A 15,176-nucleotide genomic window follows, 5' to 3' on the forward strand; every position below is an offset into this window, starting at 1 on the left:
TGTGTGTGTATGGTGTGCATGTGGTATGTGTGTGTGTGCATGTGTGTCTGCTGTGTGTATGTGTTTGTGTGTGTGGTGTGTGTGTAGTATGTGTGTGCATATGGTGTATGTGGTGTGTGTGTGTGTGGCATGTGTGTTGTGGCATGTGTGTGTATGTTTGTGTGTGTGATGTGTGTGTGGTATGTGTGTGTATATATGTATGCACATGTGTATGTGGTATGTGTGTGGTGTTGTAGTATGTGTGGAGTGTGTGTGTGTGTCTGGTGTGTGTGCGTGTGTAGTGTGTGTATGGCGTGATATATGTATGTATATATATGTTTGTATGTATCTATATATAAATTTTTAAGCAAATTTGAGATACCATTGAATTTAGTCATAAAACAGTAAATAGTTTTGCTCACCTGTGGAATCCCTAAGAAGAAATTCGATGGGCCCCTAGAAATGTGTGCCAGTCTCAAGAACATGATCAGAACTACGGACAAGAACATAGAGTTATCCACATGCCGCTAAGAGCAGGATGCATTAGCCTGCTGAGAGGGAAAAGCTGTGTCAGGAGTCACAACAGAGTGAGGCTGTGGGAGGACACCGAAACAACTTGTGTCCTGTCCACTTTCAAGACGTTTGATAGTGGGGGTACTAGGGATAAGGCTCAGTGGGTGAGATGCCTGCCTCAAGAGAGAAGACTAGACTTGAGATTCCTGGTGCCCAGGAGCCTACTCACCAGGTTAAACAGTCTACCTAATCTATGAGCTCCAGGGTTAGTGAGAGCCCCTGCCTCAGAAAATAAGGTGGACAGTGACGGAGGAAGACATTGACCCTTGACCTTCACACATGCACTCATGAACCCACATATACATACACATACCCATATGAGCACAAACAGACTTTGTACAGGCATATACATAGAAATAAGAAATGAATCGGAAAGGATTGGAAAGAGAAGGAATTCTTGGTTGATTCGGGAGGAAACAATATGGAGCTCTCTGTGGCATGGCTGAAAGGCCCTGGATCAGGTTTGTAGGTGTGTGATGGTGTCAGAACCCAACGGCTCCCCTAGTTCATATCAAGATCTCTTTCTTCCTTGGCCTAAATGGCAGCTGGGACATAGCTTAGGCAGTCAGGAACTGCAGCCTCATAGATGGGAGAGGGGTATATAATGTGTGTCAGGGAACATTCCTTGGCCTTGGGTCCTTCCCTCCCCTAGCTGCTCAGTTCCCTTGGAAGTTTCTAGTTTTCTTCAGCTTCTTGCTTTTCTCCCCCTCCCCCTGACAACTCTCAGTGCCCCGAACAGTGGTTTCTTGACTCTTAATGCGATGAGGTCAGCTTAGAAGCCATTTCTTACGTTTGCTGGGGACAAGTGAGCGGCTGTCTCATGCTGGGAAGTCTGCTTCCGTACTTGTTATTTAGACTCTGGGTAAAGGACGGTGTCCTTCCATCTAGACAGTTCAAAGAAGCTCTGCTTTTTCTCCCTTGACCCATAATACATATAAAATAGAAAAATACATCTGTGCATATGTATGTGTGTGTGTGTATGTGTCTGTGTGCACATATGCATGTGCATGCATGGAGATATAAAATGAGTTAGAGTGGATCAAACCACACAAAGAGGGTCCTTAGCTTCTTAGGAGAGAATGTGCATCAATATCCAAAACTGTGGCCTCAGTGTATTGGTTAATGAGTCCTTGTCCCAGTTCACCATGACAGGCACCTCATAGCAGTGTGCCAAACTGAACTAAAGATTAGGACCACAGACTCTGGGAAATGTAAGTCTGCTGCTATGTTTGGGAAAAGAGAGACAAAACCATTTGAGACCCGTTTGTCACCTGAGAAGCTTAAACGAAGGTGCACGGATGAGATGGCTCCTTCACCTCTGTACCCCCTCTGGGGGATTGCGTCTCTCCTATGTTCAGGAAATAGGTGTTAAATCAAGGAAGAGCCTTCTCAGACCAGCATCCCTACTGACCTAGATTTCTAAGACATGTCACAGATGGAAAGACAACCTTACTAGCCAACGGTCTCTCTGAAGAGCACGTCTCAGTGCTTCTGATTACGTAGAGCCCTCATCCAAGCAGGGGTGCTGGGCTCTCTGAGGTTCCACGAATGGAGGATAGGGCAGACGCCGTACTTAGCCCTGCCTGATGTGGTCTAAAGATGCCTTTGCCAGGAGAGGAAACCATTTATCCTTTCTTCTCACTAGGCTGGCACACAGCCCAGTGCACTCCACCTACTTTCCCTCTCCTTGGGCCAAATGCCTTGGCTGGGAGTGTTCGCTGCCTCTGTGGAAGCGACCAGGTCTGACACGCTGTCTGTCCTACTTTTAGCTGTGTTTCCGATGACTCCGTAAAGCAGTACTCATCCAGGGACCACCTAGCAAAGCACTTCCAAGTCCCTGTCTTCAAGTTCGTGGGCAAAGACCACAAGGTAAGCCGCACAACCTTTGTCCCACAACCTCATGCCTGAGCCTTCCTTTTTATTGCCCTGGTACACTAACATTTTAAAAGTCTGCAGTTAGCTTCTCTGTGACCTCTGGGGGACTATAGTTAAACTTACCATTGAGGAACTCAGGGTTGACACACATTACAATTGCCTGCCCCTCGCCACTCCACATAAAGTGGCCTTGCACAGAGACTATCATAGGGCCACATTTTGGGATCTTTGTGGGCAGATGCACGTGAAAAGCCAGTGTTGCTGTCAGTCCAACAAAGGATTTAGACAGGAATCTCATGGCAAGACAGCATAGGAATGGGGAAGAGTAAACCCAGAATGCTGATCATAGGGACACAACTTTGTAATATGGAGTGTCCTCCATGGAATGTATGGGAAACTACAAATTCTAAGGCCTTCTGAGCCATAGGAAGTGAGCAACAACAGTATAAATTGATACATAGTTTTAAAGGAAGTCACCTGCCAGTATGCCACCGTCATTAACTTGGCACATGATTTTTGTCTAAATACATTTTTGGCAATCTCACAGAAACAGAATAGTTTGTTAGATAGGTTTTATAGAGCGCTCTTAAGAGGGCAAAGCAGAAGGCTCAACTAAACACAGCCAGGGGCGTCACACTCTATCGGTTTAATGGAACTTTAGGCAGTCTTTAAAATTCTGAACATGAGAAAAGCAGGGGTGAAGAAAGTGTGTATACGTGGGTCAAGAGGGCAAGAGGCTGTCCCGAGAGGCTGTCCCAAGAGGCTGTGGGTGACAAGATGGAGCTTTTCCTGCTGTTGGCAGTGTTGAAACATGGGCCAAGTCAAGCTTCACAGAGAAGCATTCTTTCCCACAACGCCTCTAGGTGACCTTCACCGCCATTTTGTTATTCTAAAACTCCAGCTGAGTAAACTGATTCTGGCCTAGTAGATTCTTCTGGAAAAGACTTCTTTACAAGTGCTGGGCCCCAGTGTTCTTCCCAGACTGAAATGCCAAGGCAGGGGACACTGTTTCCCTAAGGTCTCTTCAGCGTATCAAAATCATGGGGCTAGGTTTTTGAGGTCACCCACGTGACTCTGTTCCACATGGCCACATTTCTAAATGTGTGGACTGGGCAATGTCCTCATCCTCAACCTCGGTTTCCTGTCCACAAATACAAGACTGTCTGTCCTTGGTCGCCTCTAGTTGATGCTTGCGAACTGCGTTGACTCTGCCCTCATCCCTTCAGGAGGTATTTCTGCACTGCCGTGTCCTCGTGTGTGGGATGCTAGATGAGCGTTCCCGCTGTGCCCAGGGGTGCCACCGGCGAGTGCGTCGTGAGGCGGGTGAGGACGAGGACTCTGCTGGGCTGCAGAGCCAGACACTGACGGGCGGCCCCATCACCATCGACTGGGAGGACTAGTTCCTGCTCCCTTGCTTCCAGTCATCCTCCCCTCTAGAACAACGTCCTGGGTCCCCGGAGAACATCAGAGAACCTCCTAATGCAGCTGGCTTCTTTAAATCATGGACTGTGAGTTTAGACAACCCCACCCCGTGAAGGGACTGACTGGCTGGTTTTGTCCCTGGGGTGGTCCAAATCACCGCTGGCCGGTGTGGCCTAGGTGAGCCTCAGCTTCTGGATTCAAAGAACTGCGCTTGTCCTCAGGGAAAGCCACCTCCCTCATTTCCTCCATTCCTTTCTTACAATTGAAATACCTCATTTATGGTATCACAGGGCCACTCATGTAAGGAGCTGGGAATGACATTCCAAGTCAGAAACCTAAAATAATGAATTACTAAGAGTATCACCCATGACCCCCTAACTATGTAATAATTGTGACCTAAAATTCCAACCCCAATATAGAATATTCAGAGGGGATTTGAAAGTCTGTCAATAAAAGAATGTGTAAGAGAAAACACAATAGGTTGAACATCGCAAAGTAACTTTTAGTGTTTTCCTATTGCCTTGGGTGAAATGTCTTCACCTAAAAATACATTCATAAGGTGCTTAAGGGCACTGGCTGCTCTTGTGGAGGACCAGGGTTCGATTCCCAGCACCCCACGGTAGCTCACAACTGTCCACAACTCTGGTTCCAGGGATCCAAGGGCCACTTCTGAACTCCCGTGGCACCAGACATATATGTAGGCAAAACACTCATATATCTAAGTAAAATAAATTAATTTTTTAAATTATCAGAATGCATGTAAGTAGTTCAATGGCTATACTATAAGAAAAACTAAAATTTGGCCCCATATTCCCTGATTATTAGTGTTCTGTGCCCTTGGTTAGATAAGACAATAGGAAAAGGTATACAGTCAGATCATACTCTTACTTTGCAGGTGCTCAACAAACTTTACTGAAATAAATATCAACTATAAAGAAAAATGTTCTCTGCAGTGGAATTCAGCTCCTTGATATTCCAATTAACTCCTGACTGTACACGTAATCAGCTGAGGTCGCTTTTCCTTCTCAAAATGGCTACAACAAACAGTTCGGTTTGGGGTTTTTTTTTGGGGGGGGGCGTGGATCTCTTTAATTACCATGTGGGATGATGGACAATTCTGGCTCGACTTAACGAAATTAGGAAGGGGAATAGAAGGAGTGGGAATTTGGGGTCAGAAATCAACAATGTTTGTCTATAAATAGCCAAAGATAACTTTTAAACTTTGGGGCCTTTCAGCCTTTATCATAACCTCTCTCTCTCTCTCTCTCTCTCCCTCTCTCTCTCTCTCTCTCTCTTTCCCTCTCTCTCTTTCTCTCTCTCTCTGACATGACAGGGTGAGGGCAGCTTTAAACAAATAGATACAAATATAAAAATGAGTGTGTCTGTGTTCAGAAAGGCTGCACAAAACAGCGGGCCTTAGACTGAATCTGACCCGGGGTACTTGGGCTAATTATGTACATCGCTGGCCTTCTTGGGGTGACAACGGAACACCAGCAGAGTATCGGAAGTGGCCTGGGCATTGCCCACAGAGTCTTGACTGACCTCATTTAAAGCATCCACAGGTACTCCTAATGCAGTCTGTGCTGAGAGCCACAGTTGAGGGAAATGCCTGTTACTCCCTGTCCTTTGTGAGCCTATCTCCTACCCCTAACCAGACGCATCTCAGATCTGCCAATAACTCTCACAGAGGTTGAAGTCTGAACATACCCATGGGGGCAGGCCACTGGAGGGAGAAATGGAATCTCGGGGGCCCTAATTCCATCCGACCTTCAGCAGACAAGCCTCTGCTCCCCCCACCCCCCGCCCCCGTGAGAACTCCCCATGGGCAGAACATACTTACCGGCCTGGATTCCGTCCTCGTTTAAGTGAGATGGAACTATAGATGAGAATGGAATTCATTCATCTCTCATAGAGTTTTCTAAAAAGTGTGCTTTATTAAACGTGAAGTGTCAGCTGGCAACTGAAACACGGGCCAGAGAAAAGTCATTATCTCTCCAATGTTTGGGCTCCCCCGGATTTCACTTATGACTGTCATGACCAGATCTAGGAGTGACAGGAGCTACTTGTCCCTGTCCTTCAGCTAAGAAGTGAATTTCCAGGCACACGGCTCTTGGCCGGGGAGACCAGTGTCAGAGCGAGCCGTCCGTCTTCAGACTCTACGTGTCTTTTTTCTTAACTTTCCTCAAAGGACAAGTCCTGCTGCTGCCCTTCTCCAGCTCACGATCTCCAGAGGGTTTGAAGAAAGGACGGCCCTTGTACCAGACCGCCGCCATCTCTGAAGCAGCCCCCGATGTGCCTCCAAGCCTGGAAGAGCCACCTCCTCTTCATAACTCTTCTTTCTCCTCCTCTGCACAGATGCAGGCTGCCCGCTGGCTATTCATAAAGGGTCGGCAGCCTAAGGTCCACACGGTGTTGAACACGGTATCAGCCAGAGAATCACAGGCTGCTTGAGAAAGATGAACAGAAACGTAAGAGCCAGCACAGACCACCCCAGGAACGTGTGAGGTGGTGGCGGATTTCCAGGGTGATGGGCAGAGGGTGGCAGAGACAGAGAGGATAGAGTTAAGAGGACCAGCATACCTTCAAGTGAGGAGCTTCCAGAAAAGCTCCCCTCTAGTCCAATAAAGCAGATACACTTGCCGGTACCTCACTTTTGTGGCACCCCCAGGGGAAAGTCATTTGAAATCCTACACTATCACGACTTTAGAATATTCATTTAGACTACACTACTGCCATGTTTCCCTGCTCATCCGTGGGGGTGCACAGTTATTTATTGATGGGAGGAAGATGTGTATGACAGATAGGTACATCCTGCCTTCCTCTAGGGTACCAGGGATAAACAGACAAAATACACCATCCCAACTCAAGGATCTCATAGTTTGAACCAAGAGATGGAGGAAACAAACAGGAAATAGCTAATTATACTGCACTGTGGTGACAGGAACCACAAGGTGGCTAGAAACTCACAGAAAGGTTCCTGTCCCTTGTCAGAAGGGGCTCTGAAGGAAGACAAGGCAAGAAAAGATGTAGGCTCACTTGTATAACAGATACCATGGACACGCCAGTACACTTAGACAACTTAGAGGAAATAGAAATTCTCTACTGAATGACTCAATGAAATCGAAAATGAAAACAGATGGTTGGTCACTAAAGAATGCATCTCCCAAGGAGATCCATTGCTGCGTGGTTTCAAGGAAATGTTTGTTAGGAGTTTAAACAATTCATAGCAATCCCTTCTAAGTGCTTCCGAAACTTAGGATTATGTCTGCTCCGTTGTATGTGGTCGGTATTATTTTGATAACAAAATCAGACAGAGAAACCAGACAGACAGCAAAACACTGATAAAGATCTCCCATGACGAAACAAAGCACCTTCAACAGATAGCAGTCAACTAGACTCATCATACCCATAGCCAAACGGGGCTTATAATGCAAGCTGGTTTAACACTGAGCTCGGTATCCCCTATCAATAGAATAAAAGTCACATGCCACATACTGCAGACCTTTCCGTGATAGAAACACTCAACAACCCAGGAGGAGGGAGGACTTCCACACCTAACGGGGAGCACCTAGGAGGAATCGGGGCCAGTGCTCATGCTCAGAGTTAAGCTGATGATATCTCTTCGCTGCAGAACAGGAAGAAGATATACAAGGATAGACAGTCTTAAGACTTCTGTTGAAGCCAGGCGGTGGTGGCGCACGCTTTTAATCCCAACACTTGGGAGGCAGAGGCAGGCGGATTTCTGAGTTCGAGGCCAGCCTGGTCTACAGAGTGAGTTCCAGGACAGCCAGGGCTATACAGAGAAACCCTGTCTCGGGAAACCAAAAAAAAAAAAAAAAGACTTCTGTTGAGGAGCTGGCGAGATGGCTCAGAAGGTAAGAGCACTGACTGCTCTTCCGAAGGTCCTGAGTTCGGATCCCAGAAACCACATGGTGACTCGTGATGAGATCTGATGCCCTCTTCTGGTGTGTCTGAAGACAGCTACAGCGTATTATGTGGGGCCAGAGCTAGCAGGCTGGAGTGAGCAGAGGTCCTGAGTTCAATTCCCTGCAGCCACACGATCGCTCACGGCCATCTGTACAGCTACAATGTACTCATACACATAAAAAATAAATAGATAAATCTTAAAAAAAAAAAGACTTCTGCTGAATGGGTATTTAAGGTTCTAGCTGGAAAAGTCAAGCAAAAAGAAGACATTCAAATCCCAATGGAAAGGATGTGCTGTGGACATCTTATGAAAGACTAAGCTATGCACTAAACACTTACTAGAACTAATACATGAGTTCAGCAGGATTGGAGAATAAATCAGTAGACAGAAATCAATCATCTCTCTGCACAGCATCAATAAGTCACCTGCCAAGCCAATTAAATGGGGTAGGAGGAAGGGTTCAGTGGGTAACAGCACTTGCTGCCCAAGCCTGACACAGCCTGAGTTTGATCCTGGGAGCCCATATACAAAAGCTGGAGTTGGGAGCAGGAGAGATGGCTTAGCTGCTTCAAGGCCAGGCTCACCACCCAAAGTATACAAAAGCTGGAGTTGGGAGTGTGGCTCACACCTTTGACCCCAGCGCTGGAGGCAGAGCCAGGAGGATCACTTTTTTTTTTTTTTTTTTTGAGGCCAGCCTGGTCTATGTAGTGAGTCCCAGGCCAGCCAAGGCTATTCAGTGAGATGCTGTCTCTAGTAAACAAAAGCAAAAGCAGAAGCTGGACCCAGTGGCTTAGCACCTCTATAATGAGGCGAGAGGCGGGGCCAGGAGAATCGCTGGAGAGTTCAGTGTTGACCTCCACATTGGCTCTACCATAAACACACTTGTTAAAAATAAAGCAAAATTTAAAAAAGAAAATAAAAAAGTTATTTACTATAATATCACAAAGGAAAAAACAAAACAAACAAACAAACCACAAACCAAAGAGAGACCCTCTCTCAAAGAGTATGTATGAGTGAATACTTTTAAATCATAAGGCTGAATGGAGAAGAACTAGAAAGGAAGTGCTCTCCTGACTCAGTGATTAGAAGAAAAATTTAGAAAGAGGCAATGAACCTGGATAAACACTTTATGTGTCCAATATACATATATATGCGTGTATATATATATACATATGTATGTATATATATATATATATATGTATATATATGTATATATATATATATGTATATATATATATATATATATACACGCATATATACGCATTTATATGTCCAACATGATCAGTTGTCGGGATATTCAAGCATTTGTAACAAAAAACCAATTATGAATGTTGACAAGAATTTGAAAGAAATTGGTCACAGAAACCCGTATATTTTGATTCCATTATGTAAAAATTCCAGAAGAGGCAAATCAATAGAGGTGGAAATTAGTTTCACAGCTGGGCTGAGCAGGAATTGCGGGAGGCGGGGGGTGGGGAGGCTGTCTGAGGGAAATGGCTATAGAGTTTCTTTAAAAGATAATGAATATGAGATTGATTGTATAACTGTAGATATATTACTAGTACTTAACTGAGTTAAATATACATAAATTAAATCTCAAATACACTATCTTTTTTTGTTTGTTTTGGTGTTTTAAGACAGGGTTTCTTTGTGTAGTTCTGGCTGTCCTGGAACTCACTCTGTAGACCAGGCTGGCCTTGAACTCAGATCCACCTGCCTCTGCCTCCCAAGTGGTGGGATTAAAGGCATGTGCCACAACTTCTCAGCCCCAAAGACACTCTCTTAGTGCCACCAACACATTCTCAGAATGTTCTACTCAGATAGAACTTTAGGGTGGAAAGCCTGGGCCTTCAACCCAGACAGATTTTAGTGTAGGAGTCCAGAGAGGGATCGGGACACTGAAATGGTGCTAAGGAGCTGCCAAGGATTGGCTTAGACAGAGCTGTGCATATAGAACTCTGGGGCTTGTATCCAGTCTATAGAGAAGACAAATTGGTCAGTGGCTTCAACTGTAGGCGAAGGCCATCAGATTTAGGTAATATTAAAATAGAGCTGGTCCCAGAGGATGGCCCTCAGTTGGTGGAACATAAAATGAGAATTTTGCAGCAACCTGACCAGTGAGAGAGCAATGAGATATTTAGGGAGAAAAATCAATAGGACACTGACCTAGAGCCATTTCCTGACCCAGGCCTACATCAACGACAGCTCTCTCCTACCCTTTGTGGACACAGGTTAGAGATGATCTTGCTTTTACGAGATCCAATTAATGTCCCATATCCCAGGCCCTCACACATTCACGTGAAGACTCTTTTCTAGACACTGTTCTATGAGCCACATCCAAGACTCTCCCCACAGTTGCTATCTCTGTGGCTCAGAGGAGCCTGATTCTCAGCCTTTCCCATCTGGAAACTTTGAACATTGACATCAGGTTACCATGTTCAGGCTTCCAAAGTAGAGCAATGAAAACTTTTGAACAATCAATTAGGAAAACGGAAAAACAGAGCTAGAGCTGGAAGCAGAGGAATTAGGGCAGTGCTTCGAAATATTTATCTGGAGGAACACAGAGAGCTGTGCACACACCGAAGAGAATTTTTAAAGTTCCTGCCCAAGCTAAGAGCGAACTATGAAAACAGAGTGTTAGCCAAACCACAGGGTCCTATATAGAAGGACTACTGAGTGGAAAAATGTTTAGCAGAGGCATGGAATCTTTCTCTCCAGTCCTAAAAGACAGGCTTTTTATTTTCTGGGAAAGCGTTCCTGCACCCTTTTCCAGCAGGGTGGGTCCCAGATGCTCATGGGTAGCCAAGATCTTCCATGAAAGAATGGCCAGCCTCTCCCTCCACCTTTCCTGCAAGCTCCAACCATCTCTCCAGTCAAGGGGATCCTGGCTCCCTGTCACCAGGAAGTGTCCTTAAGAGACTTACCTTCCACATTGGAGACAAAACCCAGGCTCCGCTTGAGGTCAGAGCAGATGGAGTGGAGACACCATCGGAATTTCGCATCACAGCGGTATTTGTTGGCACCGCAGGTGTCGTAGCAGACGTCCAGCTGGTTGCAACACTTGGTCATTGCTGGGATGCCCAAGTCCATCTGCGAAAGTGAAGCGGGAGAGTGTGCCATGTTAAGAGCGGGGACCTGAGGCAACCCTGACCACCTCACCTCACTGTGAACTGGTGTGTGCCACGTATTAGATCAGTTGAGAGATGCCAAGGACTCGGAAGAGGCTGCTCCAAGTCGCAGGATGAGGATTTTAATGTTGTTATTAGCTTTATAAGTGATGCTAGCCTAGGTTTCACCTTTCCCCTTTGTGATATTAGTTATTTTTAAATCCACTGTGGTGATATAAAACAGAGATTAGAGGGACAGTCCAGAGGATAGAGCACCAGGAGCTTAGAATTGGGCTAAAACTTAACATTGGTCTGAGAGTCTGTTGAAGTAAAAGATTGGAAGTGACTCCTCTGAGAGAGGACTTGCCTAGTGTGTGTGAGGTTTTATCCCCAGGACTGCAAAAACCAGGCCTGGCAGTACATGCGTGTATCCCAGCCTTCGGGAGACAGAGGCAGGACAGTTAGAAGGTGAAGGTCATCCTTGGCTACATTTCAAGCTTGAGACCAGCCTGGACTACATGAGACTGTGTCTTTAAAGGAGGAGGAGGACTAGGAGGAGGAAGAGGAAATAAAATGAAAGTAGATCAGAGCACTAAGAGAGAATGATCAGGTAAACAAGTCAATTTATTTAATGTGTCAAAGGTTTTAAGCAGGACATGTACACGCATAACATATGCATGCAAGCATGCATGTGCATGGAAGAAGCTTTGTGGGCCTTAGAGTCTGGCTCACTGGTTGTACCTGAGGCACCGAATTTGAACCTTAGCATCACAAAATGAAACTTCCTTGCCAAATTGATAAATAGCTTTGCCTTCCAAGTTAGAGTTAACACATAATCCAGAGCAAGAAAGGGAAGGTTTTAAAAACCAAAAACATGGATAAGTGCACACTCATAGGGCATTCAGTGCTGCATGAGTGCATTCAGTGCTGCATGAGTGCATTCAGTGCTGCATGAGTGCATTCAGTGCTGCATGAGTGCACTCAATGTTGCATGAGTGCATTCAGTGGTGCATGAGTGCATTCAGTAGTGCATGAGTGTATTCAGTGCTGCATGAGTGCATTCAGTGGTGCATGAGTGCATTCAGTGGTGCATGAGTGCATTCAGTGCTGCATGAGTGCATTCAGTGTTGCATGATGGCATTCAGTGTTGCATGAGTGCACTCAGTGTTGCATGAGTGCATTCAGTGTTGCATGATGGCATTCAGTGTTGCATGAGTGCATTCAGTGATGCATGAGTGCATTCAGTGCTACATGAGTGCATTCACTGGTGCATGAGTGTATTCAGTGTTGCATGATGGCATTCAGTGTTGCATGAATGCATTCAGTGTTGCATGATGGCATTCAGTACTGCATGAGTGCATTCAGTGCTGCATGAGTACGTTCACTGGTGCATGAGTGCATTCAGTGGTGCATGAGTGCATTCAGTGTTACATGAGTGCATTCAGTGCTGCATGATGGCATCCAGTGCTGCATGATGGCATTCAGTGGTGCACGAGTGCATTCAGTGGTGCACGAGTGCATTCAGTGGTGCATGAGTGCATTCAGTGCTGCATGATGGCATTCAGTGCTGCATGAGTGTATTCAGTGGTGCATGAGCACATTCAGTGGTGCATGAGCACACTGAGTGCTGCATGAGTGTACTCAGTGCTGCACAAGCATATTCAGAGCTGCATGAGTGCCCTCAACAGTGCATGAGATCACAGAGCAGGTAAGGTTAGTACTCGGAGGGCATTGTAGATGCCTTTGCAGTTTCCTGCTAACATGGGCTTGACTTCTTGCTTATTGTTTTTCCAGACTGGTTCTTACTATAGCTCAGGCTAGCCTCAAATTCATCACGGCCTTGAATGAATCCTCCTGCCTCCACACCTGGCTTTGGAGGCTGGGATGTGGATGAGAGATGGAGCAAATCTGCTCTCAGGGTATGTGTGAGGAGTGTGCCAGCAGTGCCAGCAGTGGTGCTAGAGTCTCTCCTCAGTAGCACCTTCCAGGTTCTCTTATTAACCCAAGGCCCCCGATGCAGAAGAAGGGCTTTCATATAAGTATAATGTGTCCTCTTAAGTAACACAAAACAACACAACAACAAATCCCATCAAAGACAGCCCAACTCCTTAGATGCGGCACAGGCTGGGCTCTGTAAGTCTCCATGGGCTATGGTTGTCTAATGCCTAAGGAAAAGGACTTTGCCTGGCCCTGGCCCCCAAACTAAAACTGTACATGAGAAAGCAACTGCCCAGTACTGAAGTGTAGTGACCGCCACTCCACTTGACCAAACGGAAGAATGACTCTTGAACTACTTCTAAATAGTGCATATCCTTTTGTTTGTTTGTTTATTTGTTTGTGAGCCGGTCTCACTGTGTAGCTCTGGCTGGCCTTGAACTCAGAGGTCCACCTGCTTCTGCTCCTGAGTGCTAAGATTATAGATGGGCACCACCACTCTACTGCATTAGCTGATGGATCGATTGATTGATGATTGATTGGTTGATTGATTTCGGCAGCCTTCGGGACTGAACTCAAGGTCTTGCACATGCTAGGCCAGTGTTGTACCACTGAGCGACATCCTCTGCCTGGTGCGGTCACTTCTAGAGGAGTTAAACTCGCAGAGGAGAATGTGTTATTTCTCTGAAACACTCAGTTGAGAGGATATCCGTGCTTTGTGCTCGCACATTTACTGCTGATTGTGAATAAGCTGGCCCCAGGCTGTGTGCAAGGGACCAAAACACTGTATGGAAAGAGGCAAGACATTTAGTTTCACGTACTTAAGAAAACACGTTCAGCCAATAGCCACCAAGCTTATCCTAGCCAATCAGGGTGTGAACATGTGTTTCTGACAGATGCGTGGAAATTGCCTAGAGAGTGGAGGCTCTCCCTGCAGTTGGTGCAGAATTAAGTTGGAATTAATAGGCAAGCAGGTTAGATAGAACAAGGGTCGTAGGGCTGCTTGGAAGATTACTGCCCAATGAAATTCTTAAATCACCTAAGACTTGAGGCTTAGCTGTATGTATTAAAATGTAATCCAGGGGCCTGGGGTGGGGGTGGGGGGTTGCTCAGAGGCTAGGAACACGGACTGCTCTGCCAGAGGACCCGAGTTTGATCCCAGCATCAGCATAGGCATGATGTCTCACAACAACTTATGACGTCATCCCGGGATCTGGTGCCCTCTTCTGGCCTCCATCGGTACTGCAGGCATGAAGGGCACAGACATACCTGCCAGTAAAAAACATCCATACACATAAAACCATCCAAACGCACAAAATCAAATTTAAAAGAAAAAAAAAATGTATCTTAAAAAAAACTTCAAACAAGATACTATTCTGGGCCCGAGGTGGCTATTAGTAACATATTTGCCGTGCAAACATGAAGACCTAACAGTTAACTGTGTCTGCATCAAGGTTGGCTGCTTGTAGCCTATCCAGGGAAGACAGAAACAAGAGGGTTCTCGAGGCGTGTGAGCCAGGCAGTCTAGCTAAATTGGTAAGCTCTAGGTAAGAAATAAGAAGGAGGTGGCTCAGTCAATAAAGTGCCAGCTGCATAAGTTGGAGGGCCTGACTCCTGGTCCCCACTGCACACATAAAAGCTTGTGTATCAACCTCCAGTGCAGGGGGAAGGTTGAGACAGCTGGATCCTGAAAGCTGATTGGCCAGCTGGCCTCACCAAGTGATCCATGAGAGACCTCCACCTCAAAATCAGCAACAAAAAAAAAAAGAAAGGAAGGAAGAGAGAGAGAGAAAGAGAGAGAGAGAGAGAGAGAGAGAGAGAGAGAGAGAGAGAGAGGCAGAGGGTAGGTAATATGTCTCAGGTTGTAAAAGCACAAGGCACCAAGCCTAAAGACTTGAGTTCAATCCCCAGGACCCCAGGACCCACACAATGGAAGCAGACAGCTCTTGCAAGTTGCCTCTGACCTCCTCATGCACTGTGGCATGTATGGCCCCACACTCAAAACAAATAAAAATATGATTAAAAAAATTAAAAGTGGAGAGTAAATGAGAAAACATCCAGCATTGACACACACCCCCCGGACTCCACATACATGTACGTGGGCACCAGCATGCACAGGTACACCCGCTCACACAAGAAAAGAATAAGGGGAAGAGCAAACGAAGAAGATATCTGGTGTCACCCTCTGCCTTCCTGAATGCACGTGTGCTCATGGACACACACACATACACACATGACACAACTCAACATCAAAGCTGATGCCCCTCCAGCTACATTTTATATCAAACCTCTCTTCTAAAGTGCAGATCAAAAGCATAATATGTCTGTCTGTCTCTCTATCTTTCTCCCTTCCTTTC

At 46.0% G+C, this 15,176-nt stretch overlaps 2 protein-coding genes across 4 annotated transcripts in view; one reads left to right on the plus strand and one right to left on the minus strand.

Moving 5' to 3' along the window:
• Positions 1-4,784, plus strand: part of Oit3 (oncoprotein induced transcript 3) — a 23,987-nt gene extending 19,203 nt beyond the window's left edge. For both annotated transcript variants that reach the window (XM_031346875.1, XM_031346876.1), the window contains 2 exons: positions 2,322-2,421; positions 3,654-4,784. In XM_031346875.1, coding sequence (XP_031202735.1) covers positions 2,322-2,421; positions 3,654-3,827 — 274 coding nt within the window. In that variant the 3' untranslated portion in view covers positions 3,828-4,784. The remainder of the gene's footprint in view (positions 1-2,321; positions 2,422-3,653) is intronic.
• Positions 4,785-5,761: 977 nt separating this feature from the next.
• The window catches only part of Pla2g12b (phospholipase A2 group XIIB), a 24,037-nt gene continuing 14,622 nt past the window's right edge, over positions 5,762-15,176 (minus strand). The window contains exons 3-4 of one of the 2 annotated variants that reach the window (XM_031346877.1): positions 10,702-10,867; positions 5,762-6,295 (exon numbers count right to left, since the gene is read on the minus strand). In XM_031346877.1, coding sequence (XP_031202737.1) covers positions 6,174-6,295; positions 10,702-10,867 — 288 coding nt within the window. In that variant the 3' untranslated portion in view covers positions 5,762-6,173. The remainder of the gene's footprint in view (positions 6,296-10,701; positions 10,868-15,176) is intronic. The other variant, XM_031346878.1, reaches the window with a different exon arrangement.

Source organism: Mastomys coucha, unplaced genomic scaffold (assembly GCF_008632895.1).
Source record: "Mastomys coucha isolate ucsf_1 unplaced genomic scaffold, UCSF_Mcou_1 pScaffold3, whole genome shotgun sequence".
Taxonomy (NCBI): Eukaryota; Metazoa; Chordata; class Mammalia; order Rodentia; family Muridae; genus Mastomys; species Mastomys coucha.